General features: G+C 41.8%; 2 protein-coding genes across 2 annotated transcripts in view; both read right to left on the bottom strand.

Moving 5' to 3' along the window:
- LOC140495624 (sodium- and chloride-dependent neutral and basic amino acid transporter B(0+)-like) overlaps positions 1–5,854 on the bottom strand; it is a 40,372-nt gene extending 34,518 nt beyond the window's left edge. The window contains exons 1-3 of the mRNA XM_072594622.1: positions 5,705–5,854; positions 3,669–3,787; positions 3,307–3,434 (exon numbers count right to left, since the gene is read on the bottom strand). Of these exons, the coding sequence (XP_072450723.1) occupies positions 3,307–3,434; positions 3,669–3,787; positions 5,705–5,854 (397 nt within the window). The remainder of the gene's footprint in view (positions 1–3,306; positions 3,435–3,668; positions 3,788–5,704) is intronic.
- A 1,953-nt stretch (positions 5,855–7,807) lies between these two features.
- The window catches only part of LOC140495623 (sodium- and chloride-dependent neutral and basic amino acid transporter B(0+)-like), an 83,537-nt gene continuing 74,065 nt past the window's right edge, over positions 7,808–17,279 (bottom strand). The window contains exons 15-16 of the mRNA XM_072594621.1: positions 13,275–13,406; positions 7,808–7,927 (exon numbers count right to left, since the gene is read on the bottom strand). Coding sequence (XP_072450722.1) covers positions 7,925–7,927; positions 13,275–13,406 — 135 coding nt within the window. The 3' untranslated portion in view covers positions 7,808–7,924. The remainder of the gene's footprint in view (positions 7,928–13,274; positions 13,407–17,279) is intronic.

The following is a 17,279-nucleotide window of genomic DNA, read 5'->3' as shown; positions in this document are numbered from 1 at the left end:
TTTCCAGCACTACCTTGAAAAAAGATGGCTTTGCTATTATGTAACAATCTTTAGAAAAACAACTTATTGAAAAATGCAATTCATTTATAAAACCCAGTTCTAAAGGTAAACTTATTTTCTAATTTACCTCTGCTGAAAATAATGCAAGTGAATCCTAGAATATTGTATGATTTAATTTGATTTATTATTGTTGCATTACCTAAGTACAGTGAGAAGTTTTCTTTTGTATGCAGTATGAGCAGATCATACTAGTCAAAGACCCTGATTGAACACAGCGAGGAATATAAAGTTACGGCTGCAATGAAGGTGCACAAAAAAGCAAGATCAACATTCGATTTGAAATTTGAGAGGTTCGTTCAAAAGTCTAATAACAGAGGCTATTCTTGAACCTGTTGGTATGTGTGTTGAAGCTTTTGTGTCTTTTGACCGACGGAAGAGATGGAAGATATACAACGGGGGTGGAGGGATCTTTGATTATCTTCATTGCCTTTCTGAGAGAGCGATAAGTATAGATGGAGTTAATGGAGGGAAGGTTGGCTTGCCTGATGGACTGGCCTGTGAACACAACTCTCTGTAGTTTCTGACAGTTCTGGGCAAGAGCAATTGCCGTACCAAGCCATGATGCATTCAGATAGAATTCTTTCTGTGGTGCATCTGTAAAAGTTCTCGAAGGTCCCAATGGACATGGCAAATTTCCTTAGCCTCCTGGGGAAGAAGAGGCATTGTTGTGCCTCCTAGACCGCTGCATCAACATTGGTGGTCCAGGGCAGATTGCTGGTGATTTTCAGTCCTCGGAACTTGACATTCTCAGTTTCATTGATGTAGGTAGGGGTTTGCTTTCCTCCTTTCTTCCTAAAGTCAATGATAAGCTCTATAATTTTGCTGAATTGAGGGAGAGATTATCTTTACTCCACGTCACCTAGCACTCTATCTCCTTCCTGTATTCTGTCTTGTCATTGATGATATCTGGCCTACAACAGTGGTGGCATCAACTAACTTGTGGATGGCATTCAGACTGAATTTGGCCACACAGGGCTAGAGTATACAGGGTGTACAGTATGGGGCAGAGTACATATCCTTGTGGGGTGTCAGTGTTGAGGATTGTCATGGAGGAGATGCTGTAGCCTAACTTCACTGATTGCAGTCTGTGGATCAGAAAGTCTAGTAACCAGTTACACAGGGCATAGCAGACATCTAGGCCTCAGAGTCTGGAGATTGTTTATGTTGGGATTGTAGTGTTGAAGGTGGAGCTGTAGTCAATAAGTAGAAGCCTGAGGTAGGTATCCTTAATTTCCAGATATTCCAGGGATGAGTGTAGGAGTTGGCGTCTGCTATGGATCTGTTGTGCCCATAGAGAAGTTGCAGAGGATCGAGGCAGGCTGGGAGGCTAGAGTTGATATGAGTGATGACTAACCGCTCAAAGTACTCCATCATTATGGAGGAACTTTATAGGTAATCACCTACAGAGGATTCTCAGGATTTCACCAACTTGCTTGATGATCTGACAACTGATATCGTACCTTCTGCAGTGTTGTAGAATATGCAAGCTGCAATCTATATTAAATGTAATTTTCTGATTGTCATTAATAAAACATGTTCCCAACAATTGCACACTTAAAAACTAAGCAATTTCACAAGTTAATTTGTCTTCAGTAGCAATGATTAATCATTTTTGATGAAGTATGCTATTGCTTCAAGTTAAAAGGGTGCAGGTGCATAGTTCCTTGAATACGGCAGCGAGGAAGGCTTTTGGCACACTTGCCTTTATTGGTCAGTGGATTGAGTATGGGAGTTAGGATGTCATTTTACAGCTGTAGAAGACATTGGTTATGCAACTTACATTTCTGTTTGCCTTTTTATAGGAAAAGTGCTGTTAAAGTTCAAAGGGTACAGAACAGATTTGCAAAGATGTTGACAGGACGAGAGGGTATGACTTATAAGGAGAAGCTGAATAGGCTGGGGCTTTTTTCCCTGGAGCACCAGAAGCTGAGGGGTGACCTTATTGAGGCTTATAAAATCATGAGGGACATGGATAGGGTGAATAGCCAAGGCATCTTCCCCAGGCTAGGGGAGTCCAAAACTCGAGGGCATAGGTTTAAGGTGAGAGAGGAAAGATTTAATAGAACCTGACAGGTAACTTTTTCACACAGAGGGTGGTACGTGTATGGAATGAGCTGCCAGAGGAAGTGGTGGAGGCTGGTACAATTCCAACATTTGAAAGGCATCTGAATGGGTATATCAATAGGAAGGGTTTACGGGGATATGGGCGAACTGCTGGCAAAGGGGACTAGATCAGAATGGGATGCCTGAAGGGTCCAGATAAATTGGACCTGAAGGGTCTGTTTCTGTTCTAAATATAAAATAAAATATTGACAATAATTGACAAAGGTACATAATCTGCTTGGACACATCAGTGACATGCTATAGACAGGTCTACATTGCTGGGTGTGTTGTCTTTTAGATAGGATGTTAAACTGGAACCCAGTCTGGCCTCTCAGGGAGACACCAAAGACTCTATGGTATTCTTTGAAAAAAGCAATATTAGATTCCTTTTTCATCTTTCAAAAGAACCATCAACAATTTGTGCCTATCTTTTCAACTGTTGCTTTGCTGAACACAACTTGGCTTCTGTTTTTATTTCAGCTGTAAGTGTTTTGTGATGCCCAGGGGTAATGACAGGAACCACATAAATTCAATCATTTCTTCAAGTTTGGATACCTTTCAGTGAGAAAACAAAGTATGACTTTTGCACCAACAACTTACAGCACAATATAGTTTCACTCGACATTGGAATTAGTTTTAATCCTCCAAAGTTATTGTCAATATGAAGCATTTCTGTAACTCCATGTTACTGTAACTCTGCCTTGTCTACAATCACAAATATGTAAAGTTTGATCAAGACTGAATACTCCCATCTTGTGAAATACACTAATTGATCTTAAATGTGATATTCCACTTCAGTTCAATACACTGTTCCAAAGATTCAAAGAGCGGGAAAAGTGATAAATTAGTAAGTATTATCTTAATTTGAAGAGAGTGGCACTGATTTCTTTAAATGAACCAATTTCCCTTTGGTGAAATGAACTGGCTGGCCTTGCCCACAGTTATACTGCTGAAGTCAACCATGGATCTGTCAACATTGAGCACTTTAGTTCCACAGAGTTAATTGCCACAGATGTTAACATGTTTCAACACTGTGCATTTACCCATAAATTTCTTTACATTCTTGTGTTCTTATGTTTATTATTCCAGTGTTAACTGCACTTTTCATTTCTCTCTGCAGTATTCTGGATTTCATGGCATTACCTCCTCCATTTCTGTAAGCCAGGTAAGGGAACCTCCAGACATTGCCCAGACCCACAGCGTATCCGATCATCGAGAGCAAGTAGTCAGTCTTCGAGGACCAGTTACCCCGCTCCACATTCCCATCACTTATACGGAAACTTTGAGTGAAAGCCTTGAGGAAGGAGAGGAAATTGCAAATCAAATTTAACTTTCTCAATCTAGAATCCATGCAATGAGTACAGCTTTCTCCCATAACAAAAAAAAATATTGCTCTCCATTTAGCCGCATTCAATTGATGGTTTGATTGAGACCTACATGGAGACTCTGCAATTCACAATAACAAAATGGCCACATCATCATCACTGCTCAGGATATTGCTATTTTCACCGTAATGACTTGACAAAATACTCACTCTGTCCTCTGGAGGATGAATTTGCTGGTCATTCTGTGAGAACACCAAAGCAATTGTTTTTTCATTTTTAAATAATGATGAACAATTCTTCTACCTTTTGTCCTGAAGTCTTCAGACTTTGTATTGCTGCTGATTGCAGCACCACACTGTATCTGTAGTACTGCAGTCCCACACCAGGTAGTGACTCCTCCAGCCTCAGAAGTCACAGTTTTATGCAATCCTGAAGGGGTGTAACCCTCAATCAGGTCATAATGACATCTAATCTCAACTGTTAATAGCTTGATCTTTAATATGAAAGTTGCTACTGCAGACTGTGTGAATTATTTTCACTTGCTAATTATACTGTAATCACAATGTACAGTTACAAGTTTGGCAATGGGGACATATTATAGTGTTATATTAGCAAGGTTCTGAACCTGGCTACTTGGAAGGAACAATAAGTTTTTTCTAACAATTGCAAAGTTAAGGCAGTTAAATAACGTAACTGAGAATTTGCTTAAATTTAATCAATCTCCCAAACAACTTAATCAATGGTCCTTTGTCTGTAGTTATTTTTAGATTGAACATTTTGCTTCTCCAAGTCCTCATATTTCGTACTAAATATCAACTGGCCAGTGCAGGTATGCCAATATAGCACAGTTGTGCTAACTAACATTGAGTTACACCATTGGAGTCTGATCATTACTTTGGATGTTAATATCAGTACACATATTTAACACACACTATCAAATTTGTTTCTTTCTTCACAACGAGAAACAAAGTGTCAAACCAGGTAAAATAAATAGTCTTCTTTAAAATAAGGTTAGAGAGGAATTTGAATCAGAATGAGCTCTTTAAATGACAGAAGGATTCATTTGGGTACATGAAGAAAAGTTATATCCTCCCATAATGGAGCATGGAATTAGAGTCTTAGAGTCATAAGGTCCTACAGCACGGAGACAGGCCCTTTGGCTCAAACTGGTCCATGCCGACCAAAATGTCCTTCCACACTAACCCCATTTCTCTGCACTTGGCCCATATCCATCTAATCCTTTCCTGTCCATGTGTTTGTCCAAATGCCTTTTAAATGTTGTTAATGTACCGTCTCAACCAATTCCACTGGCAGCTCATTCCATATGTGTACGACCCTCTGTGTAAAAAAGCTGCCCCTTAGGTTCCCTTTTATTCTTCCCCCAGTAACCTTAAACTGATGCCTCCAGTCCTCGATTTCCCCAATCCTGGGAAAAAGACTGAGTATATTCACTCTATCTATACCTCCCATGATCTCCATGATGAGGAGTGTTGGTCTGGGGTAGACAAAGTTAAAAATCACACAACACCAGGTTATAGTCCAACAGGTTTATTTGGAAGCACTAGCTTTTAGAGCACTGATCCTTCATCAAACTATCTGATGAAGGAGCAGCACTCCAAAAGCTTGTGCTTCCAAATAATCTCACAATCTTATACACCTCTATAAGGTCCTTCCTCAGTCGCCTATGCGCTAAAGCAAAAAGTCCTAGCTTGTCCAACCTCTCCCTATAACTCAAACCATTGAATCCACGCAACATCCTTGTAAATTTCTACTGCACTCTTTCCAGTTTAATAACATTCTTCTATAGCAAGGTGACCAAAACTGAACACAATATTCCAAGTGTGGTCTCACCGACATCCTGTACAACTGCAAAATAACTTCCCAACTTCTATACTCAGTGCTCTGACTGATGAAGGCCAGTGTGCCAAAAGCCGCCTTCATTGCCCTGTCTCCCTGTGACTCCACTTGCAGAGAATAGTTCACCTGATCGATGTAGTTACTGTAATGAGCCATATGATTAGGTTGGATAGGCAGGCACAGTTTTCATTAGGAAAGGGACCCATAACCAAAGGCATAGCTTTAAGGTAAGACATAGATGGCTGGAGGCGGATTGAGAAGTGCTTTCACTCAGAGTCTGGAATGCACAGCCTGAACAGGTTAATAAATCAGAATCTCTCATAACATCAAAGCAGTGTTTAGCTCTTCAATCATGTTACCATAGTCTCCAGGAGTATGGCCAGAAGCTGGAAAATGGGAATATTGTAGTTGGATCTTGATTGACTAGCATGGACATGATGGACTGAATAGTCCTCTTCTGTGATGTAATCATCTAAGAGCCTGTGCTGTACCGGATTGGTATGTAACATGTCTATTGGTATGAATTAATGATCGTGATGTGGAGGTGCCTGTTTTGGACTGGGGTGGGCAAGGTCAGAAGTCCCATGACTCCAGGTTATAGTTCAACAGGTTTATTTGAAATCACAAGATTTTGAAGCACTGCCCTTTCCTCAGGTGAAGTCATCGGATGAGGGGGCAGTGCTCTGAAAGCTTGTGATCTCAAATAAAGTTGTTGGAACATAACCTGGTGTCATGTGCCTTCTGAATTAGTGGTGATGTGCACCCTCTGAGCACTTTCTTTCCACTTGTCGTTTTCTATTTGCATTTTCACCACTCAATTTTTATCTCCTGTACCCTTTTGAATGCTGATTTTGTAATTTTAAACAGGCTTTGCTTTAGACTTCAGTCTTCTTGCTTGCTAACTCCACCTTGTGCTTGAAATATTCCTATTGGAATAATCAAAGAAAAGTATTGAAAATTCTTGGGTGTTGTGACTTATTTTACTGGCATTATTTACTTGGCAAATGCTTGTGAATACAGATTTTAAGTTATTGCTGACAAAGCTTTCCTTTGCAGGGCAATATTATTCAGGAATTCTTTGGAAATAAACGTGGACAACTCTCATTTGATTTTCAAAGTTTTCTCAATTTCTCGATCAGACATTTTCCATGAATAGTTTGTGTAGAATGTATGAGATTGGAGTGAATGGGTTGATTAAGAAGGAAAGGTTGGATAGACTGGACTTGGTTTCAAATGCAAGATAGAAGACTGAGAATTGACTTAATTGAATTCTTGAACACTTTTGACAATATTGACATAGAAGAGGTGTTTTCTCATGTTAATTAATCTAGAGCTCGGGGGCATTATTTTCAAATGGAATGGCCGAGCCACTGGAAGGGTCCAAATTTGCATATTTGTGTGTTCATAGATTGCACAAGACTCATTTGCAAGACATGACATTAGTTAATTGTGATGGAGCTGTTATTTTATGATTAGCTGCACAGCATACAAGTGTCACCACTTTTGATTTTATTTATTATTGTCATGTGTACCTGTGTACAGTGAAAAGTGTTATTTTGCAAGCAGTACAGGCAGATCATGACATACAAGGACATACAGATCATAGGGTGGTTAGACAGAGCATGACATAGAAGGCTATGGCTGCATAGGAGGTGCACAACATCAAAGCCAACAATAGATTTGAAATTAGAAAGGTCCATTCAGCAGTTTAATAATAGCAAGGAAGAAGCTGTTCTTGAGATGTGTTTAAGCTTCTGTATCTTCTGCTTGATGGAAGAGTTTGAAAGAGCGTATAACCAGGGTAGGAAGGGTGTTTGATGATGTTATAACTTTTCCATGGCGATGAGGAGCGTAGATGGAGTTCTTAGATGGAAGGTTGGCTTACGTGATGGTCTGGGCTGTGTACACAACTTCCTGTACTTTCTTACGGTGCTGGGCAAAGCAGTTGCCATGGAGAAAGTGAGGACTGCAGGTACTGGAAAAGCACAGCCAGTCAGGCAGCACGCAAGGACCAGGAGAATCGACGTTTCAGGCACAAGCCATACCAAGCTGTTCTGCATCCAGATAGACTGCTCTCTATGGTGCATCTGTAAAAATTGGTGAGGGTCTTTATGGGCATGTCGAGTTTCCTCAGCTTTCCGAGGAAGAACAGGTGTTTGTGTATTTTCTTGACTGTTGCATCTATGTGGGAGGTCCATGTCGGATTTTTGCTTACTGTCACTCCTTGGAACTTGACGCTCTCGACCCTCTACACCTCAGCCTCATTAATGTAGACAGGGATGGGTCATCCTCCTTTCTTCCTGAAGTCATTTGCACACATTCAATCTTCCACATATCATCAAAAAGCACAGGTATGCTATGGTCAACTCATTGACACAATGGGCCTGGTGAACAATCTCTCTTCAAGGGGAATGGGGTTTGGAGTAATTGTTACAGAGTGTTGTGACTCTGAGGTAACCATCTGAAGTAGCAGTGACTCTGCCAGGTATAATCCTTGAGTTATTGAGTTAGAATGCTCCCATCCTAAGATGTAATGAATATGGAAGGAATCTGGAAGTCTCTCCAATGCTTCCTCATAATCACTAAAAAAGGAAAAAGTGTGAAAAATACATGGAACAAAACTCCAGCTTGTGGCCTCCAGGGGCTGCTGGATGAATCAAATTAATTACATGTTTTCTTATCTCTCCTTTTGAGCCTCCCAAGTTGTCCCTCAGCCCACCTCTTGTACTGTGTTTATGGCTAAGCCTCATATCCAATGCCTCAAAATGATCAAATGAGCATTTTTTTGATGCAACTCCCAGTTGCTATGGTGCAGGATCAATTAATCATTTCAAATGTTTTGTCTTATAGAGTCATAGAGTCGTAGAGATGTACAACATGGAAACAGACCCTTCGGTCCAACTTGTCCATGCTGACCAGATATCCCAACCCAATCTAGTCCCACCTGCCAGCACCCGGCCCATATCCCTCCAAACCCTTCCTATTCATATATCCATCCAAATGGCTCTTAAATGTTGCAATTGTACCAGCCTCCACCTCTTCCTCTGGCAGCTCATTCCATACACATACCACCCTCTGAGTGAAAAGGTTGACCCTGAGGTCTCTTTTATATCTTTCCCCTCTCACCCTAATCCTATGCCCTTTAGTTCTGGACTCCCCGACCCCAGGGAAAAGACATTGTCTATTTATCCTATCCATGTCCCTTATAATTTTGTAAACCTCTAGAATGTCACCCTCAGCCTCCGATGCTGCAGGGAAAACAGCCCCAGCCTGTTCAGCCTCTCCCTATTGCTCAAATCCTCCAACCCTGGTAACATCCTTGTAAATCTTTTCTGAACCCTTTCAAGTTTCGCAACATCTCTCTGATAGGAAGGAGACCACAATCGCACGCAATATTCCAACAGTGGCCTAACCAATGTACAGCCGCTACAATGCAGTAGTTCCGTTCTCGTACAACCCTGTGTTATAAGAAAATTGCGTAATAGCAGCACCATAGAGGTTCTATGATTCTATGAACATAATGTCCCAATTTGTATACTCAAAGGTCTGAGCAATGATGGCAAGCATGCTAAACACCTTCTTAACCACCCTGTATATTTCAAAGAATTATGTGCCTGAATCCCTAGGTCCCTCTATGCTATAACACTACTCAGGGCCCTACCATTAACCATACCTGTCCTGCTGTTGTTTGTTTTACCAAAATGCAATACCTTGCACTTATCCAAACTAAACTTACTCCTCAGTCCATTGAGCAAATTGATTAAGATCTCTTTGGAATCTTAGATAACCTTCTTCATTGTCCACTATATCATCAATATGGATGTCATGTGCAAATTTTCCACCCATTTAAACTAAAGAGGCTGGAAGTGTATTATAAACAATCCACACTTTAAACATTTGCTTAGCAACAGTGTCCCCAATTTGTCAATTGTGTTTCAGCAATTTGCATTAATGAAACATGTATTATAGCAGAATGAGCTGTAGTTGAACCAATGACAACCTTGAGTAATATAGAGTTGAGTGGAAATATATCACTGAAGCAGGGTCTGAAAGAGGAACAGTCAGTAAGCAGAATGGATTGCTATTGTTCTCATCTTTTTCACATCCTGCGTTAGAGGAAACCGTGATGGTGAGGTCGGCAGAACTTTATTATGGTATGAGTGACATGGACTAAAATAAGCTGAGTGGCAGGACCACACAAGGGGTTAAGGGAGACCTATTTCAATGTGGAGAGCAACTGGCTTCATTTCTTGTACATGTACCAAGTGGTGAGGTGAGATTCTTGCTGAGCAGCAGAGAGTAGTCGCCATCTTGTGGTGAGTGCCTGCTCGATGTAGTGAACCGCTAGACGTGGGATCCTGAGCCAGGGGCCCAGCCACCTGGACAGAGCTGGACAGCAGTGACAAACCGCCACCTGCTCACAGCGTCCCGCGTTACCACCTTTCCCATCCCAGGGCCTGAGGCCTGCCTATAGGCTGACCTTGAAGTGGATTCAGGGGGAACTCAATGATTTGGCTTGTGATCCTGCAGCACAGTGTTCCACAGTGAGGTGACATGGTTCATTGGCAAGCCACAATCATGGACCTAATGACAGTTCATATCAGGGTGGAGTCTTCTTCTTGACAATTCACTTGCCAACAGACTAGCCTTTCAAACCATCCAAGGTTGCATTTACTACAAGAATTTATCATATTGAGGTTATACTAGACATTAGTGAGGCCTAATCTGGAGTATTGTGTCCAGTTCTGGTCACACTATTAGAGGAAGGATATTAATAAGCTGGAGAGAGTTCAAAAGAGATTTACAAGGATGTGCACTCCATGCACCCACCACTCTCTGTGTAAAGAACCGACCTCTGATATCTCGCCTAAACCTTCGTCAAACTACCTTAAAAGTATACCCCTTTGTGATAGTCATTTCTGCCTGGGGAAAGGTCTCTGGCTATCCAGTCCATCTATGCTTCATACACCTCTATCAAGTCACCTCTCATCGTTCTTCGCTCTAATGAGAAAACAACCCTAGTTCCCTTAACCTTTCTTTATAAGACATGCCCTCCAATCCAGGTAGCATCCTGGTAAATCTCCTCTGCCCCCTCTCTAAAGCTTCCACATCATTCCTTTGATGAGGCAACCAGAACTGAACACAATATTCCATGTATAACCTGGGCTTTATAAAGCTGCAGCATAACCTCGCAGCTCTTAAACTCAATCCCCCTGCCAATAAAGTCAATACATCAAATGCCTTCTTAACAACCTTTCAACTTGGGTGCAACTTTGAGGGATCTATGAACATGGACACCAAGATCCCTCTATTCCTCCACACTGTCAAGAATCCTGCCTTTAACCCTGTAACCTGAATTCAAATTTGACCTTCCAAAATGAATTACTTCACACTTCTCCAGTTTGAACTCCAACTGCCATTTCTCAGTTCAGCCTGTCAACGTCCCAAAGCAACCTACAACAACCCTCTACATTATCCACCATTCCACCCATTTTCATATCATCAGCAAACTTACTTAAAACTTGTATTCAACAAAATAGCCACATTGGAAACTGGGCAGGGGTTCGTCTTCAGTGCTGTCTGTTATGAAACTGCAGAGGTGTACTGTACCTTAAGGAAGTTGAAAAGCTAGCAAGGACTCAGAGAATCATACAGAGTACTGGAAAGTTTAAAAGGTAACACTTGGTCGAACAGCTAGCAGTACCTGTGTTGCTATGAGACAAAAACTAATTCAAATTTGGCCAATCAGTTTAAATTATGCCCCCAGACACCAAACTCCAATCAAGTTTGAATTTGGTATTTTGACAATATTAAAACCAATGAAATGATCCAATGTTTTGAGGTATAAATATCCAACATTTTAACAGTTACCCAAAGCAGCCAAGAGCAGCTAGCACCAACAACTAGATAGAGACTGCTTAAAGAAAGATCTGCTCTCTTAGAGGTACCTTTTATATATCAATGACCTAGGAAGCCAAATCCCTCAGAAGAGGAAAAGAAGACAGAAGAAAATCTACAGAAGATGCTCGACAAAGCTGACTGGTTTTGAAAAGTGATTTTGTTTTCTTGTAAATTGTAATTGGGATTTTTTTTTCAGACCAGTATTATAGTGAGGAAGGTAAAAGATAGGTTAAGAGAAAGGAGTTATAAATAGTTGTTAGTTAATATTCTCTGTTAGACTTTAAAAAGATAAAGTTGTTAATTTTTACTTTAAATAATAACTTCTGGGATAGTTCTTTGCCTCTCGAATTTTCACAGATGACAGCACAGGATGAATGTTTTCTGTGTTGCTGGTTTAAGTTAGGGGGAGGTTTACCCCGTGTCGTAACAAGTCAAGGTCAGGTTTGGTATTAGTCAAGGGGTCCGAGTAAACTCAGTCATGTGCACACTCTGTATACAGTTCTGAGGTTTGGCTACAATCAGTCATCGCCTTAGACTGGTCAAGATGGTCATTCAGTCACAGTGTGGGAGAAAGAGCTTTCAGACCAGCACCTTGCAATCAGGAGAGTTACCTGTTGTCAGTGGGGTAAGCCAGCAGTCAGGAGGCTTGTCAGTCATGTCTTGGGGCTGCTAGTTAACGTCTATCAGAGACCGGGAGCGAAAGAAATCCTGGGAGTCATAGGTCAGTAGGGAGGGAAAGCAAAGGCATTTGTAAAGGTGGGAATGCGAATGGTTCAGGAGAGTCAGTGGATTCTCAAAGTGTGGGAGTTTGTGTGGAACAGATCAGAGGGCAAATACATGGAAGCGGTGTTTGCAAACTGGTCATGCATGTAAAGTCAAAGCATCTCATCATCCATGTACACCGCATTCAGAGTGAACATTTTCAGGCTTAGAATCCTTACGAAAGATGCACTACCTCACAGTCACTGCAAATTGACCATTGCAATCTCACTGATGGTGAAGTTAGCAGCAATGATGTTAAAAGGAGGTGGATGCTGATCAAATTCTGGATTAGTGGTGCTGGAAGAACACAACAGTTCAGGCAGCATCCAAGTAGCTTTGAAATCGACGTTTCGGGCAAAAGCCCTTCATCAGGAATAAAAGGGCTTTTGCCCGAAACGTTAATTTCGAAGCTACTTGGATGCTGCCTGAACTGCTGTGCTCTTCCTGCACCACTAATCCAGAATCTGGTTTCCAGCATCTGCGGTCAGTGTTTTTACCTCGGTTGCTGATCAAAGGTGACGCAGTATTTGTGAGATTTCCGAAGGTGCTGTGTGAGGCAGAGAACATCGCTTCCTCATCTGTGGAGTGAGTTTGACGATGCTTTGAGCAGAATACAATTGACTCAGTGACTGATTTGTGTTGGTCTGAGATACTCGCAGTCACCGCACTTGAACCACTAGCAGACATCTCCCGTAAATGTTAGCAGCCAGCCAGCAAGCACACTGTAGCCATTGAGATAAAACTGTGTAGCTGTGTTTATTAAAGGAAAGAAGCAATGATGATGAGGTGACCGACAAATATAAATAGCTCATTCCTTTATTCCTACAAACCCAGTAAAACAGTGACAGAGTTCAACTTGTGCCCCAACACCAGGCTCAAAGCTGATAGAATTGTGGTTCTATCTGAACCGGTTTTGGCATTTGGGCTTCCTCTGAAGAGTTCCAATGAACTGTGGGTGCTAGATGGGTAGCCATGCTGCACTGCACAAGTTATGAGGTGCCAGACTAATCAGCTGGCACTGGTAGGGTGGGAGGACTGTAATCAATTATATGGAATAGGGAGAACACTCCTGACCCTTTCAGTCCTAAATGATCCTGCCCTTCCCAAACTAAAACTCCAGATCCTTTCCTGAAGTTTCCATTCATAGTTAGACCATTCATTTCAAGAAAAGGAATGTGCGTGGGTCAAGCTCTGCCCATTCATACATGAAAATCAGGACAGTTCTCCCCTCCTATCCTTAAAGCCTTCTTATTACATTTTGCTCACCACAGTCAAAAAGGAAATCTTGGACTTTTGAAGTCTCTGAATAGATTCCTGTTGGTTTTTGTATCGCTCCCCTCTGTGTTGTTTCATGAATGGACCCCAGTCAGGAGCAGGTTTGAAGACTGCAATGGCTTTCTGTGGAAACAAAACTGAAATAGTTCACTTTCTTTTTGCAGCAAGAGTCAATCATCTGATTGCATCGCAGTACCATTTACCTGCTATTCTGTTACCACATCCCAAAGTCTTTCATACCATTTTCAAATCATTGCTTATTTTTCCCAAAATACAATAATGGCTTTCATTAAATCAGGTGCTGTGTCTCTTTTTCTCACACAGTGGTATCCTTACTAATCCCAACGCAGTCGCATTCTACCTCATCCAAACATTGCAGCATCCTTACCTCTCCCAGGTCTAGCATTCAAGTGCAGACACTCTATTCTAGAACTGCATAAAACATGAGTTAGGCCAAAGTTAGAGCGCTGTGTACAATTCCATTGACCATGCCAGAAGAAGGATGCAATCAAGAATACCGAATTTTACTGATGAAGAGAGACTGGATGAGCTGAGAATGTTCTCTTTGAAAGGAAGAAGCTAATGGAGCATTTAATAGAGTTAGATAAATTGAAATGAGGTGGGTATAATATCCATTTCCCTTCATAACTGTGCCAATAACCAGAAAACATAAAGTAATTACATGGATTTGAGAAGAATTAGGAAGAAATTCATCATGTGGTCTGTGGTGGAACCTTTGCTTGAAACTTTCTGAAAAGGACACGAAAGGCAGAAGTGCTTGTTGCAGTTAACAAAGGGGTAACTGTAATTTACAAGGCTATAGGCCCAGTGCTGAGATATTCGATTGCACTGGTGAGGATTCATGAGGGGTCAAAATGGATAAAATGGGACAATTATGCTTCTGTGACCCATCATCTCAAATCCAGCGCTGAAGCATCAATCTCCATCTCAACAGTGCACTCGCTCGTACAGCTGCAGCCTTCTTCCAAACACTGAAGCATTCTGTTACAACTAAGTAATGCAGCACTCTGTCACAGCTCAACACAGCAATGCAGTGACCTGCTTCATTTCAGCAATGTAGTATCCTCCTCCAGCTCAGCACAGCAATGCAGCACCCTGCTCCAGGTCAGCAATGCAGCATCCTGCTCCAGCTCATTACGGCAATGCAGCACTCTCCTCCAGCTCAGCACAGCAATGCAGCACCCTGCTCCAGCTCAGCACAGCAATGCAGCACCCTCTTCCAGCTCAGCACAGCAATGCAGCACCCTCTTCCAGCTCAGCACAGCAATGCAGCACCCTCCTCCAGCTCAGCACAGCAATGCAGCACTCTGCTCCAGGTCAGCAATGCAGCACCCTGCTCCAGCTCAACACAGCAACGCAGCACCCTCCTCCCGTTCAGCACAGCAATGCAATACCCTGCTCCAGTTTCAATATGCAGCACCCTCCTCCCGCTCAGCACAACAATGCAGTAACCTGCTCCAGTTTCAATAATGCAGCACCCTCCTCCAGCTCAGCACAACAATGCAGTAACCTGCTTCAGTTCAATAATGCAGCATCCTGCTCCATCTTTGACATGCAGCCGCCATCACTAATAAAGCAATGAAGCTTCCTTCGCCAGTACTACGCTGCAGTTTCTCTATCCACCCCTGGCATTACTTCAGTTTTCTCTATCATAAATTTGCAGCAACGTCCTCCACTCAAACACAGCAACATCATTCTCGCTTCAGAATGTATTAATGTTTATCACTCTGACTCTGGAGCATCTCCTCCCAGTTCAAGGGCAGTCCAGCAGTGCTCCAGCTCCTTCTTGCTCTGATATTGGTGTCAGTTTATCATGAAATGGAACAGAACAGCTTATTCTGACAGCAATTAGCCCCATCCCAACAGAAACAAGTCTTCCTTTACTCATATACAATGATAGCCTTAACGTACCTCACCTCTTATTCTGATGAAGGCACTGTTTATTTTGTAGAATAGAATTTTATAGAATCCCCACAGAATGGAAGCAAGCCATTCGACCCAACAAGTACACACTGACCCTCTGAAATGTCCACCCAGACCTATCCCATTACCCTATCCCTGTAAGCCTGTATTTCCCATCCGTAAACCTACACGCTCCTGAACACCATGGGAAATTTAGCACGGCCAATCCACCCAACTTGCATATCTTTGGACTGTGGGAGGAAACCGGACCACCTGGCGAAAGCCCATACAGATATGGATAGAATGTGCAAATTCCTCGGACAGTTGCCCGAGGCTGGAATCGAACCTGGCGTGGTGAAGCAGCAGTGCTAACCACTGAGTCATTATGCCGCCCCATTTAAATGCAAGTTGTCATTGTAACATCTTACAGCATGATCATGTGACTCAGTAGTATATTCCTCATGTTCCTTAGCTTATCCTTTTCCTGAATTTTCATCAGTCCTATGTGAATTACTTGGCATGCTTTTAAACACTAATTTCTGAATTTCGAGTTATTACATTCTTTTTGTAATTTTCTGTTTTCTGAGCTTTAATTTCAACCGTACTATTCTTATCTTCCACTGGTATAATGGTTACTATTGCTTCCATCTGAACTCTGTACAGCCTTTTTTAGTTAAAAGCATTTTCTCCAGTTCTATGCAACCTTTCCAGTTGGATATTGGCCCCTCTATGATACAGATAAACCTCAAAAGGTCTTGAGGATATTTCTATCAGGCATTAACACCTCCTTGGCCTTCAGAAAGTGCTTATTAAAATGCCGCATAATAGGTTTGTTGGCAGCATTGAAATTGATGTGATAAAAGGGGCAAAGCCAGAAAGGATAAAAGGTGGGCTAAGGGTTAGGAAATAAAGCACGTTATGGTGAATGGCTGTTTTTAAGACTGGGTGAGGTAGAGTGTGGAGGTCCCTCAGGTTCAGTACTTGTAAAATACCTGTTTTCGTTTCACAGTAGTGATGTGCACTTGAAGATAGAAGGTACAATGTCTGACTCGGCAGATGACAGCAAAATTTGCAATGGAGAAAACATTGGGCAAGACAGTCATAAACTTCAAAAGGATGTGGATGGGTTGATGGAATAGACAGACACATGGCGGCTAAAATACATGACAGGAAGAAGAACGTGGAGAGCCATTATTAGCGAGGGAACGCAGAGATGGAGATAATGGAAGAGCTCACCCTAACCTTCTCAATCTGTGAGCAAAGAGCCAGTGGATGTGGCACCCTGATTTTAAAAAAGTGATGGAGGGGGCTTTGATGGCACAGTAGTGGTGTCCATCCCTCTGAGCTGGGAGGTCTAGGTTCAAGTCCTAGTTGCTGCAGAGGTGTGCAATAACATCTCCGAACAGGTTCATTAGAACTTATCAAAATAAGGATATTTTACGAACAAGTCTACTTAACATCAGTGCTGATAAAATCTTAGAAACAATAGTCAAGGGGATAAAAAAACTGATACTTAAGGTTGTCAGACTTAAGAACCAAAAACAATGATCTGGGGAACTGGTAGTTTCTCGGCCTGAAGGATAGGCGATTGTGGTGTATCCAAAGGTCAGTGCAATGGCTGCTGCTTGTTCCGATAATATAAACAACTCCAATAATGGAGTTCAGAGTAAAAATTTCAAAACTTGTTGACATTACCGAACTTGGAGTTATGATAAATAGTGAGGATATTACCAGACAACTACAACACGACATAAATAATCTAGAAGAAGTTATGCTAAAACTATCTAAAAGACCATTTGGGTTCAGGTGAGGCATTGTGCACAACCTTGGGCATGGAAAAGCTTCAAAAGGTTAGGGATTAGAGTTGCACGGATCAACAGGGAATTGTTCTCCTTCCAGGAGAAAAGGTTGAGGGAAGGTTTATAAGAGGTGTTTAAAATTGAGGAAGGATTAAATAGAACAATTGAAGGGAACCACTTTCAGTTAGCAGCGTATAATTTAAGATGAAGGGAAAAGGCAACCTGAGGATAGAAACATTCATTTTTGATGACTGGTTAGAATTTTGCGCAATGC

The sequence above is a fragment of the Chiloscyllium punctatum genome, chromosome 25 (genome assembly GCF_047496795.1).
Source record: "Chiloscyllium punctatum isolate Juve2018m chromosome 25, sChiPun1.3, whole genome shotgun sequence".
NCBI lineage: Eukaryota > Metazoa > Chordata > Chondrichthyes > Orectolobiformes > Hemiscylliidae > Chiloscyllium > Chiloscyllium punctatum.
The sequence above is the reverse complement of the archived record's forward strand: the minus strand, read 5'-3'. Positions and strand labels throughout refer to the sequence as shown.